This window comes from Neolamprologus brichardi, chromosome 13 (assembly GCF_056152115.1).
Source record: "Neolamprologus brichardi isolate AB-2024 chromosome 13, ASM5615211v1, whole genome shotgun sequence".
Lineage (NCBI taxonomy): Eukaryota > Metazoa > Chordata > Actinopteri > Cichliformes > Cichlidae > Neolamprologus > Neolamprologus brichardi.
Genome location: NC_142116.1, coordinates 27,561,475 through 27,575,575, shown reverse-complemented (window position 1 = coordinate 27,575,575; position 14,101 = coordinate 27,561,475). Strand labels below are relative to the sequence as shown.

Genomic DNA, 14,101 nt, shown 5'->3' with positions numbered 1-14,101 from the left:
TCAATTTTTATTTGGTCTTGACCTTTCTAAACCCCTATCCGATGAGTTTATGGGCTTAGTTACTGAATAATAAAAAGATTAAGTCTATTGTTGTAAATCTTGGTCATACAATTTTTCCAAATGGAGGATTATTTGTGGTACAAAATGCTCATTAGCTAACAACTTGTCAATCACAAGACCCACCCCTCCTTCTCATATCCATACATTTTGGGTAACACTATGGTAGCTACATCCATCTTTTATACTGTCTATGACAACACACTGCACACCACCAGTCTGATCACATTAACTTCAATCCATAACTTCCAGTTAAGAATGGAAGAAGGCTTTTAGGTGGCATAACACACTGTGGAGGTGTGGCAGCCAAGCTAGCTCACGGCTGTTTTGCACGTCACTAAAACTCAATATATATAGTATATTATAATATAATGTGATTACAGTAATGCCTACTTTGGAATATGATTTGTATATTTTTATTTATTCATAATTTAACCAGTTTAATTGTGCCTGTTTGCTAGTACTGATACAAACACCATCTTTAGCTTGTAACTGATGGAAATGTCCAATAACATTGGTACTAGCATTTCTACTCTTTGCTGAAGGATTAATAATATTTTCTGAATTCTTGCCTACAAGACCAGAAAAAAAAAAGAACTGCGACAAACCTATCTGACACACTTTGTATTTTCCCTTCATCTTTTAGACTGAAATACAAAGTGCATTATCATTTATATTTCAGTGTAGTCACTGCCATTGGATAATTGGCTTTAAGCAGCCCTGGGTTGTTTTATAGTAAAATATTTATTGCACAGTTTTAGATTTCACAATTTTCTGCAGAGTTCACAGGTAATAATGTCACCTAAAGCCTTTCTTTTCTTAAGTATTTCTTAAAGATATCAGCTTACCAACACATTTTATTTTTTGCTATATAGTTCTGTACAATTTTCAGCGGAATTGGCTACCTTTAACATGTAGAGAGTAAAATCGCAGCGCGGATACATAACTGAGCTGTGCCTAAGATTAACAACAAAGTGAAAATTTCAAGTCAGTCAAGTTAAAAAAAATCTATAAGTATTGCTGACAAATTAGTCTTCTTTTATATGCTTTTTACATTACATGGAAATAAGACAAATTATTCCTGATCTCCCTTTTCACATTTGCTGTACAGACCCTGTACAAAAGGAGCTCAATCCAGGGTGTTGTTTGGTGGAGCTCCAGCTACAGCATTTCAATGATCTCACCATCCCAACACCAGCAAACATTCAGCATTCCAGGCCAAAACTTTAAATAAGGCTTCTGTCAAACTTTCTCTACTAGTTTAGATAATTTTGGGATTCGGCTATCTTAGCTCAGGATACAAACCCCACCAAAAGCACAAACAAACAAAAAATAACCCAGCTTTAGATTATAATCCCAAATTCAGTTAAGATAATTCACTTGCAATAAATAAAGTACTGTTTGAGTTTATAGTCAGCCCTTAACCTAAACAGATTCTAATGATGTGTTCATTAACAGCTCAAACATCTGTACCTGTGTTTTACTGCCCTGGTTTGCATGTCCTTCCACAAAGCAAGTTTATTTCTTTACAATTTAAGTGGTTCATTTTGTTTTTTGTGTTCTGCTTTCAAAACTTTTTCCCTACAAAGGAATCATCTCATTGAACTCATTCCTCTCTGCTCGAGCTCCCACCATCATCAGCGCTCCTCCCATGTTGGGACCAAGTCCCGTGCAGCCCTTGAGTCCTCCTTCAGCCAGCTCATGGCACATCGTGGCATTGTGGGAAGACACAATATTTCCACTACCTGCAGGTGTGAATATGGTGCTCTCCATCCCCCTCCTCTGTTGCTCTGGTGTTGGAGCAGGCGCCCTAATCCCACTACTTCCAGCTCCCACGCTACCTCCAGCACCTGCACCACCTTCCCGCTTTTTAGGTGGTGGTCCCCAGAGGAACGCGTGGGCAGGCCTGTAGTGTTGGCGGGCATAGCGGAGCAAGCGTCGGCGGGTGGCTGGCAGGCGGATGGTGTAGACAAAGTATTCCAGGATGCTGTGCTGCATGTTGGACAGGGTGCCGTGGCACAGCGACTCCTCCAGGAAGAAGCGAACCAGCGGGGCCTTAAAGGCCTCATAGCCGAGCTCACCCAGGGACTTCAGGATCCGAGTGATCCGCAGGTAGTTGTGGTGGGACCTTCAATAAACAAGGACGTTGAGAAAGAGAATTTTGATTGATTAGAATAGTTTGAAATAGCCATCTAGGACCTCCTCTGGGGACTTATTTGGACACTTATTTTGAAACATAATCAAATTAACTTTAATTTCAACGGTCACCGGGACAGGAAGACTGCACATACCAATCATTTCTGTTTTTTAGAAACTTTATTTCCTCCTGGAAGTTATTCTTGTATCACCATCCTCAGACCCCATTCCTTCAGTGTCTCTTTTATAATGTTTTTGGTGTAACAGCTTTTTTCCTGCACGATAATTTGACAAGTCCATATCCACTAGCATCAGATAACCCTGTGTTGGTATAATGTCCTCCCGATAACCATCACCTCTCTGTGGACACGGGCGGTTAAAAGTACCCATTTATTGCTCTACCTATACCACTTATCACATGTATAGGTTAAAAGATGGACAGATCACAAGCCTGTTCCACAGCTGACACACACGTCCCTACACAATCGCACATCGATGGGCAGTTTTATGGAACAACCCAACCACTGTTCATTCTGTGGTCTAGATTGAAGTAAAGTTGATGGCCTTCAATACAACCATGATGTACAGTCTGATGTCTCTGGCAATATAATTATTATTTACTGTTTGGTGTGGCTACTTGGCCCATGAAATCTAGAAACCAGATTCAGACATCTTTGTGCATTTTAATGGCAAGAGAATGGAAAGAAAATACACTGTTGTCAGCTTTGTTTTCCATGTGTTTAGAGATTAACGCAACAATTAGATTCAAATGGTTTAAGGAAGGTTTGTGACTGGAGGAGATTGTGGTAATAAAAGGGAAAGTAATGCTTTCCTTTCTAAAGGGTTCTAGGTACAAGGACAAGCACACGCCTTAATGCAAACTGCAAAGTGCGGCAGGAGGAAACACCGTACCTTATCTCAAGCAATGAAAACATCGAAACGGGATGTGAAACAAAAACAACAACAACAATTGTTCTTTTAAATTGCCCTTTAACCATCTGTTTGTCCATTCAAAACATGCTCTTTCACATTCAGCTGCTGTTAGAGGAGCAATTAAGTTGCAAAGGATTTAGAATGATTGCCTTGCTAAAGGACTGGAAAGCAGCTATTGGCAACTATGCGATAACTTCACACAAATTGTAGCTGCAATTTTACCCCCCCCCCCCCCCCCCCCCCCCAAGCTACTGCACAGTGCATTTAAATATATAACGTTTGCAAGTGTGTGTGTGTACTTACTCATTAAGGTGTTGGAAGCGCTCCTGCCAGTTCGGAGCCCGAGCAACATTGCCACTCTTATCCAGCAGCTTGACGCCGTAGAAGTCCAACATGAGGGAATAGGCCGCCAGGAATCTCCGCTTTGCTTCCCGAGTGCTTTGGAATTCCTGATGTGATTCAACACAACAAATCAGAAACAAACAGACAGGTTGTGTACAAAAGCAGCTTTAGGTGATCAGAAGAAGCAGAAGAGAAAGCTGTATGCAAACACTGGGTAATCGCCCGAAAACGAGTCTGAAATTTCATGAGGGACACATTTCTACCTACTTTTAACGGGAGCATGCACATGCAAACCAGCTGTGTTGTTCAAACAGATGTCTAATTTAGTCAGAGCCAAAGCTGAATGAGTATTTCCCAGAACGGTTGTTTGCTTTGTCACATTTGAGCAACTTATTTAAACGTGAGTGTATCGGCATTCTTAAAACTTCACTCGATTCTAAATTTGCCCTTGTGCTAAATTATTTCGGTAGTGAAATGTAAAGACTCAACCATGGGAAACACTTGCGCGATGAAAAGCCACAACTAAAGCAGTCATGCAAAACATTAGCAAAACCGTGACACTGAGCTGTGTTTTCCCCCTGCACTGAAAGCGCATTATAATGCACCTGAGCTGCCAGCGACACTCCACTAACTGTGAGCAACTCATAGTTCTTTGCAATGAAAGCATCAAAATCGGTTCACAGGTGGAAAGCTTTCAGTGTTATATGTCTGAATATAACCACATTTAAGTAAAAAAACGATCTAATATGCTAATGCAGGAAAGCAGAAGTGAAATCTAACACCAAACAACAGATATTTAGGTAGAAACTATAAAAAGAAGAGGGACAGCTGGAGATCAACCACATGTCATCACAGTTTAATGAAGCACAGCATTAATAAAGCGGACCATCACAGACTAGTAGAGACAGAATATGTGTACGTAACTCACTTTGATCTCGTCCTGAGTCAGTTCATGTGCGTAGAAGTTGAGCCCTTGTTCTCTTAATGGGAACAGCCTGGGGTACAGAAATTGAGTAAAAACACTGTAAAAACATACAACACAATAACTACAGGGATGTGATGGTCAACAAATATATCTGCCTACCAAATAATGAAGATAATTACTCTGTAATTTCTCAGCAGGTGCTACTGTTTGCTCACTGTGCATGGTATGTAAAGGCTGTCCACCTCTTTCTTCTAGGCTAGTAAAGAGACTGCTAAAACCTTCCCCCCGAATGTTAACCTGGCAACCCTACCAGAACTATGTGAATCGCTACATTCACTATATCAAACATGTAAAGGTCAGCAGCAAAGAAGACAGCCTGCACATAGAGCCTGGAAGTTGTACATGAAGACCAAAAACACAAGTAAAATAGTACTGAATAGGAGTGTTTGCCTGCTTAACAATGAAGCTAGCATGGATGTGCCAAAAAACTGCAGTTCCTTCAATGGCCACATGAGGCTGGCCCCAAAAGCAAGTCGTTCCCCTTTAACACTTGTTGTGCATTGTAACACTTCCATGTTACAATGCACAACTTCAGAGCATTAAAAAGGATTTTTATACTCTGGAACAAAAACACAGTTTTGTTCCTCGTGGATAGTGTCTCCCTATTGTAATAACTCTATGAAGGCTTATATTCTTTCTTTTTCTCTTTTTTAGTTTACAGTCAACATGAAACACTACACATATAAGGGCTAATTTACACCATTGAGCCCTGCTCTCAAAAACTGACATAGATGTAACGCTGTCTGTGTAGCTCGATTTAGGAAATATTTGCTTAAAGTTTTAAAAACAGGTTTACCGCCATCTTCTGTCAGTACGGAACATTACATCGCCAGGGTGGTTGCCGTCAATAGCCTTACATAAGTTTATGTTAGCTAACTACTAACAGAACCAATAACTCAGGGAAAATAGGGACACTAAACACAGTTATGTTTGTGGTGCGATGTGCATATAGTAACTTGCAATGCTGTAAACTGTTTAGTTATGGTTAGGAAAAGAGAGAATATTTTATTGTATTAAATAGTGCTGATAGCACTTTATGAACATTTGCTTTGCCAACTGATTACGCGGCTTGGTACACCTGGTCTATCAAAAAAAATCTGGAGTGTCAGTCCTCATTTATAATGTGCTTTACAAGCCCGAACATTGCAGCTAACAGGGGGATTTCCCTCTTGAGTGCAGCTAGCCAAACAACAAGAAAACACTTTACTACTAATGAGAGAGAGAGTGAAAGTGGACAGACTCATTGTTGCAGCCAGGGGCAGCACAAATGTGACCACATTAGACTGATTTTTTGTTTTAGTGCTACACAGACACCTAGCTTGCGTAAGCTGCTAATTTAGCACTACACCTTTTTATCTAAATATGGTCACTTCTGACTACAAAGAGGTTAGATGGCAGTCCGATACACCAACATAGAGGCGTCAAAACCTTTATACAACGCTAGTGTTTGCATATCAAGCTAACTACAGCTGTCAAGCTTGATGTGACAATCACCATTTAAGCCAACGGTCCCCAACCTTTTTTGCGCCACGGACCGGTTTACTATCAAACAACATTTTCACGGTGGTAGTCGCGTAGTGTCGCGCATAAAGGTGTCACGGACAAATACAACAAAATAAAATGATACTACCAAGACAAAAACTGTGATATTTTGTAAATATAATAATAAACGTGAATTCACTGTTTAATTGTGTAACTTTATTAGCAGCGTCCTCCTGCTAATAAAACGTCTCAACAACATTGAGAGTCACGTGTCTTCTCTGCCCTTTAATGCGCTCTGGTCTCTATGGTAACGCGTAAACATTTCTTTCAAAATAAGACACACAACTACAACACAGGAAAAGACCCAAAGAAACGATAAAAGTTAACAATAAAAACTCAGAAAACCATAAATTTCACACCCGAGCCTCAACTCTCGCGGCTTGGTACCAGACGACTCACGGACTGGTACTGGTCCACATCCCAGGGGTTGGGGACCACTGGTTTAAGCCACTAAACCACAGGTTAAAGCTAAGTGAGTGGTCATTAAAATATTCCTGTTTTTTATTGAATTTTAATCTGTAACAGGATAGAAAAAGGAAGCTTTGACATGTCATGTTACCGTGCCTTCTTGCAGGCTAAGAACAACTTGATGCACAAACACACAAGCTGCATGAATATTAAAACAAATGGAGGAAATGTCTCACCACTGAATATAGGTGTGATTGTGCTCCAGTTTGTCATAGTCGCCTCTCCACTTAGAGAGAATCTCCTCTATGTAGATACCTGAGAAGAAAGAGGAGCTAAATAGCTGCAAAATAGATCTGTATTGCATGTGTGTGTGTGTGTGTGTGTGTGTGTGTACGTGTGTTTAAACAGTGGATCAGTCCACTAATCTGCTGGGCTTTCCCTGTCAAACATGACCTTTAGCCAAACAAAACTCACTAAGGCCAGCACTAACATCACTTCTCTCCAGTGTTAACAGATCTGCATGGAGAGTGAACTTTTTTCTGTTAGTGTGTGTGTGTGTGTGTGTGTGTGTGTGTGTGTGTGTGTGTGTGTGTGTGTGTGTGTGATATCTCACCATCAGGCACTAGAGGGATCTTGTTCAGGTAGAAGCGCAGGTTGCGATACTCATTGGGCTGCCGGGACCTTCTGAAGTTCTTCACATGAACACACACAGATAAAATATATCACAAAGGGTGTCTGCATTAGTGTGAGTGTATGTGTGTGATGAAGCCTGTCTATTCTCATTGTAGGGTACACATGTGTGTGTTCATGTACCGGGTAGCTGTGCCGGTATTTGTAGAGGTCCCTGGCGGCATAGAAACTCCTCTTCATCTTTGGAGCAGACTCCGGGGAGTCAGTCAACTGAAAGAGGAAGAAAGAAGGAAAGACAGAAAAAAATGACTCTTAAGAATGGAAAAAAGAAAACGGAAGAAAAGATGCAGATATGAAACAGATGGTGTGTTGCCCTTAGATGCCATTTAGCTGAATTAAAAACATTTAGTTGCTTGGAACATTAATATCTATGTTTTTCTCATAAAAATGGACAATTTACATCAGCACTAATGTGAACCACCACCAACCAGACACCTCTGTCTAATCGGGGTCATTTTGTTCATAAAATTTAAAGTGAAATATGTTTCTTAGGTCTTTCTTAGGTCATTTACTATAAACCATAAACTATCTCCCTCCTGACTTTAACACAAGTCCAACTTATAAAAACAGAGCAAAACCAAGTCTGGTTTAACTTTTAAGAAATAATCTATGAAAGATTGTTCCTGTTCGACTGTTATAACCTGCTGGTTCCTGTATTATAAAACAGTGTGAAATAGCCTAATAACAACAATCCCGTCAGCTACTCTGAACGTTATGGCACACAGTTTATGTGTCTGTAGCCTAAAAAGAATAAAACGTTTTCACTTTCTTTGTAAACCTGTAGGCAGTGTAGGGTTGGAGTCATGGTTCCTTAGATTACTTTGATAATTAACAAACATCACGTGAACAGGATGTAGCCCATAACATGTATGACAGTAGTGTACAGTAAGAAACCCAAGACTGAATCCATTTCTTCTCAAAGTTGGCATGATTTTGACACCTAGCTTGCACAGTCCCACCTGGCGTGCTGATGCCTACAGTAAGATCACAGCATGGGTGTAGCATGAGGGCCGGGGGGATAAATACGCAGTATTTTAAATACTAGAATATATTGCACTGACGCTCTCTAGCATTCAGAATTTATTAGTTATTTCTATCTTTACCCTATTTAACATTATCTGTGCTGAATCAGCACACGTACAGACACGATTTACTCTGAAAATTACACTTGGGAGTTTGAATAGGTTCTAATTTTGTGGCAGTAACCTGCTAAATGCATCTAAACTTCCGCAAAAAAACAAAACAAAAAATCCCCCAAACTTATTTGGTTGAGTCCATTTAAAAATAAAACATGGCAATAAAGGGCGACCTCGTCCTTATCCTGCCTGGCTGCCATGTGTGTGGTCATTAACCTGCCTGTACACGGTCCCAGAGGAGGCTGAGCTGCTGCTGATTGTTTGTTCCCGACAGATAATTTAGTGGTTATGTGAACTCATAACTCATATTGAAATAATGGCAGTATGGCAGAAGGATTGTCGCTATGATTTTCTCATGTGGATTTTTTTTCCATTAAAATCTTGCTCTAAATTACGAGGAGAACCTGTCCCCTATAATTTGTCCCCGCGTAAATATACAGCCGTTTTCCACAGCATGCGTGTACAGCACGACTTCACGGTACATGAACTTGACGTATTTCTGAATGAAAGTTTGGTGTGAGCTGTGTCTCGGGTGCAGACATCACCGTAGCCCGGTTGTCCTTACTGTGTCCCGGCCTTTTTGCCGGTGGCCCACATGTCCCCGCTCTCCGGCGTGAAACGTACCTGCGGTGTGCTGTCTCCGGCGTGCCCCGCGGCCCTCTCGCTCTCCGCCGGGCTGACGGAGTCGGAGATGCCGCTATCATCTTCAGCCGCCGGCTCGTCGCTCTCCGAGTCCGATCCCCACGTCGAGTCACATTCCTCAATCGTGCTCGGCTCCTTGAAACGCCAGCTGCCCACCAGGTTTCCCATTTAAAAAACATGCAATACCCGCCTTCTTCTTCTTCTTTTTAATTATCGCTTTTTTTAAGGTAAAAATACTACATAATTTTGCCCCCAGCCTCGTTTTTTGGTTTGCAGAGCGGTGGGTTTGCGCTGCGCTCAGTGCGGAGCTTTTAAATGGCAGAAAAGGGGGATTTCCACACTGGAAGGATGATGCGCGTTTCTGTATGAGAGGCCATTAGTGCCGCAGAGGCAAGAGGCGGTCTTACACCTGTGAATTGTATGAAACAATGTTACAGTTGAGTAAAGCTAAGCTAGAGACTAAAACTATGAGTGGAAAACCTCCAAATAAAAAAAACCCCTAAAATAACAACAAAATAAAATAAAAAAAAAGGGTAGATTACTTATATATGTGTAAGTATACATGTAATCATACATATGTAAGTTGTCTACGCTGCCAGTGATGTTGAAAAGGTGCAAAAATGATCAAAAATCAATGTCAGAATTTAATGTTGATTCAGTCAAATTAAAGTTGACAGTAAAAGATGAATTTAACACAATTTTAATTATTGTTTGCTATCTGGGATAACTAGCAAAAATATATATGTAGGATTTTTTTTTTTTTTTAACATCAATACAATAAGCTTAAGGACACTTATGCTTACATGTTTATTGGGACTACGAAAGCGTAACACTAAAACAAACACTAATAAAAGCTAAACCTAAATGAGCAAACCCAGTTTGGAATTTTAATAACTGAATACAAAGAATCATATGCTCTTTAATGAAACACAAATTATGATTGAAAAGGTAAAATTAAAACAACTCTCATAAGAAAAAGTGAATGTTGTATCATCAAAATACACATTTGTAGTTAAGGTTAATGCCAAATGTTAACTAATTTAAGAACTTAATAATGTACAGTGTTGTTAAATACATAATTTGTGTTGTATGCTATTGATACAAGGCTTTCTGTGATCACAAAATATGTCCCAGGGTTTTTTTTGGAATATATAGGCTATTTATAGTAGCTTAAGCATGTGCCACTGTCTGTCCCTCTGCAACTACTCTGATAAAAACAGTAAGAATGTTCAAAGAGTCCCAAGTTGTTCCCTTTGCAGTCATGGTTACTGACTGAATCCTGGGAGGTTTTTCAGGAATTAATTACAAAAATAATGCCACAAAACTTTTATTCAATTTTATATACTATACATTAACTGTGAATATGTAAACATGATGCAAATATGATATTTACAGCACATTTTCAACAGAGCTCCAAATCAAATACCTTTATGTTGCTCTATTCTTTTAAAGGCATGAGTCTTTGTAAGTATTTTAAGGAGTCTATCATCATTACTGGCAGTTACAATGTTTCTTATTTGCTCTATTCTATTGCTTTGTGGCATTAATCACCTTCTATACATTTCATTACAACAACAGCATCAGGACCAGAAGTGCATCACGTGACACAAGAACAGCGATTATGTCTCTCCAGGAGGAAAGTGAAACTGTGTTGGTTGTTCCTTTGGAAAGTCCATGTGATCTTATTGATTTTAAAGTGGATTTCTTAAAAGTGTTATTTTATTTGCCGTTTTGTTTTTAACCCAATTTATAGAACTTAAAAAACGTTTAAAGTAAGGATATAAACAGAAAAGAATTACATCCTTATGGTGTAACAAGAGCTCATAAAATGTCCCTAAAAGTCCACTGTTCGAATGTAAATGTTTACATCATGCCACTCTTTTTCTCGGGATAAAAGCTTATAATGTTTGTAAGTGCATACATCTTGTGATAAATTGCCAAGATACCACTTACAGATTTAATAAAGGGAATTCCCTATCGTGTGGCTTGTGGCAGGTTTCAATCAAACATCTGTTTGTTTCTTATGACTCACAAAGTTGCTTAAATTATCTTGTCATGAAAATTCCTGTAAAGGACTGTTCATTCTTCTTCTTCTTGCTGTTCCGTTTCAGACTTTCTATGAAACTATTTTCTTTCCTCAATTTCCTTTAGTGGATCTTGCAACAAAAAAGCTCTAAATTCAAGAAAAAATTTGCAGTTTGGCTGATTTTAGCTATCATTCATAGATTTTAGTCCTTTTAGAGGCACAGTCCTTGAGGACAAAAATCTATTTCCAGTGTCATGCAAAGCTTTCATACAGGTTCACCACTGACAGCCTGGGTTGTTGGTGAAAGAGGGCTTATTGCAGGGTTTGACTGTATATGTATACATATTAAATATTGAATTAATCAATCATTAATCATTAATGCAAATATCTAACAAGCTAATCACATTGCAGAAACTAATCCTACATGCATGCAGATAAGTTTAATCTGTGTGTCAGAATTGGGAAGAAACATGATTGTTGGTGCCAGACAGGCTGATGTGGGTCAGAAACTGCTGATATTCTGGGATTTTCCTACAGAACCTTCTCCGGGGTTTACAGAGAATGGTCTGAGAAGAGAAAGTATCCAGGTTGTGGCAGTTCTCTTGGTGAAAAGTTCCTTGTTGACCACCTGTTAAATCCAGACTTTCAGTCAGGTGACCAACTTGCTACCCTGACGGGTAAAATATTGCTTCATCATGACGGCCAACGCAGAACAGTCGGTAGTACTGCAGGACAAAAGTGTTGTTTTTTTCACCTGTCTCAAACCAGGTGAAAAACCTGGATCATCTATTCATCTATTCATGGCAGTAAAATGAAGATATGATGAGAAACTGCAAACTTTGGGGTCCTGTGAGCTACATTCTGCCCGGCAGCTTTATTTAAACGCCTGAAAGTGGCCATCTCTCTCCTAGAGCTCCAGTTTGGTGACATCTACTTGTACATTGTAGAGAACCGTTCACCTTACAGTGCTGCCAAGTTGAAAGCCTTCAAAGCATGGACAGGTATGTATATTTTTGATCTGGATGGGTAAATAAAGCTGCTGTGTGAGAGGTGAAGAACAAGAAATTGTTCATTGTTATAGCAAAAGTAAGTGCTACATACCTAGCTTGGATGAACTACCTTAATTCTTACAGTTAACTTAGACATTTACAGTCTAGGGTCAGAAAAGTTCTGGTAGTATTCTTTTGTCACAATGTTGTATCATAACAGTAAAGTTCAGTGTTTTACCAATTTCAGGTAAACTATTCCATTGACAGCCTGGATTGCTGTGGAGAAGCAATTTGATTGATTGCTGCAATTTGGCCTGCCAGAGTTGGGGCAGGTCTGCTCACATGTTGGTGCCACACTCTAGGCCATTCTGGTAGCTGTAAATAAATGTTGATTAGTGCAGTGATTAGCTGATTATCCAATAGCACAGCAACTATCTAGCATTTTGGCTAAGTTAAAATCAAAGATGCTCGAAGGATGGCTGCCCTCCGGGCAAAAACAGTACGTCACGTCATATGAAAACTATGGATAGCAGCAGAAGTCAGAATTTGGTGTAAACAGATAAAGATCAGTGCATCCTCCTTTGTATCTAACTCAAGCAAAGTGTAGTTAAAGCAAACTAAAGTACACAATAATATATGGATTATAAGAGACATTTTACTGTTGAATGTGCACTCTTACTGGTGATGCATCAGGTGCATTTTGATCATAACATTAATACTTTTACTTTAGTAGCATTTTAAATGCAGTGGAGTAGTGGTAGTTTTTGCATTAACATAGAAAAGTTAAAGTTTAGATACCCTATTTCTAAAAGTGATTATCGTTTAAAAATGTAAAAGAAAATTTTAAAGCAAATGTCATAAAGTCAGCTTTGACCTCCAAAAGCACATACAAGTCCAGATCGAGTGGGTGTTTTTGATTTGCTTAAGCCTGTGATTTGGCTTCTGTTAGACTAGGAAGATGATTCATCAGAGGGGAGTCTGCAGTTCCTGGCAGAGTGAATGACACTGATGTGACTCTGAACTTCCAGCCCTTAAACAGGGATTTGTGGTGGCCTGGGTGAAACATGTGTCAGAGAGTCATTTGTTGGTCAAGAGAAAACTGCGCAATGTGGAACTACAGTGAAACTACAGTGAGGCAATCGAGAGAGTATCATCAGTGTTTCCTGTCAGCGCATCAAACACAGAAACTGAATTTGGTATATATGGTATATGACTCAAATTTAACATTATAGAAAATTTTATCTGAAATTAATATCTGAAATAGCTGCCGTTAGTCAGCTCCTTCATGTTAACCTGTGTAGTTTATTTTGGGATTCATTTCTCTATAAAAACGTAATGTTGTACCAAAGTTGTGGAAATGTCCATTTCCCAACCACCAACATTTAAAGAATTCTTACAGCTATAAAACCATTGTTGTCTATAGTGGAAATCCAGGACCAGGGTAACTGATTATTTTTGGTTTCTAGCATGTTAAAAAGAAGTGAAAAATTACAAATTTTCACAGTCAAAATGAAGGTCAAACAACTGCCTTTTCAAGTAACTCATGTTACATTAAAATGGTTTAATTATCTGACAAATACAAACATGTTTTCATCCAGGTGCTGTTGTTTCTGTGGCAGTTAGCACACTGCATTGGTCCTCTATTTTACTGACAACTGCGGAAGCAGTGGAGTTCACATTTACGAAATGAGGAATTAAGTTTAGAACTATCTTACTCAAGCGAAATTCACTAAGAGGACGTATTTAAAGGGCTGTGAAAACAAGAAAACTCTCTCTTTGTAGATGTTGTGTATACTTTTCAAACTGTCCAAGATAAGGATTTTTTAACCACATGCTAAACAGGCTTTTTTTTTTTTTAAATAGAAGATCCGTGTGATACATTTATCCTGTGATTGCAGTTTTTTTTGACACTATGTCATTGTCTATGACAGTAATAACAGTGCTTGAACCCACAAATCTGACGAAGGTCTAACAAAGTTACAGAGAACTTCATTTTAGGTCTTCCTTGGACTTAGCTGACTGATGTCTGTTAGGTCTGAACTTCACTGACTTAAATCTCTGAATTGGACCAATTTTCCTCTTTTGAGGTGTTGGTGACTTTTTGAGCATTTTTAATGGGATTGTCTAACAAATTGTATAGTTTTGTTTTGTTGTGCATAGTTTTCAAACTGTCCAAGATAAGGATTTTTTAACCACATGCAAAACAGGCAAATTT

At 39.1% G+C, this 14,101-nt stretch overlaps 1 protein-coding gene across 1 annotated transcript; it reads right to left on the bottom strand.

Moving 5' to 3' along the window:
• Positions 1-741: 741 nt before the first annotated feature.
• Positions 742-9,194, bottom strand: ogfrl1 (opioid growth factor receptor-like 1). Its single transcript, XM_006808078.2, has 7 exons — positions 8,854-9,194; positions 7,217-7,303; positions 7,017-7,095; positions 6,640-6,718; positions 4,397-4,463; positions 3,430-3,575; positions 742-2,185 (listed from the first exon to the last, which is right to left on the bottom strand). The coding sequence occupies exons 1-7, from the start codon at positions 9,037-9,039 to the stop codon at positions 1,639-1,641; spliced, it is 1,191 nt and encodes a 396-aa protein (XP_006808141.2). The 5' UTR covers positions 9,040-9,194; the 3' UTR covers positions 742-1,638.
• Between the last annotated feature and the right edge of the window lie 4,907 nt (positions 9,195-14,101).

Bases quoted from the DNA above. Each gene is read 5' to 3' on its own strand.
- ogfrl1 (XM_006808078.2), bottom strand. From the start codon at position 9,039: ATGGGAAACCTGGTGGGCAGCTGGCGTTTCAAGGAGCCGAGCACGATT. The intron at 7,304-8,853 runs GTACGTTTCACG...TTCCTCTTTCAG, and splicing joins CCGGAGACAGCACACCGCAG to TTGACTGACTCCCCGGAGTC. The intron at 6,719-7,016 runs GTGAGATATCAC...CTTTCTTCTCAG, and splicing joins GATCCCTCTAGTGCCTGATG to GTATCTACATAGAGGAGATT.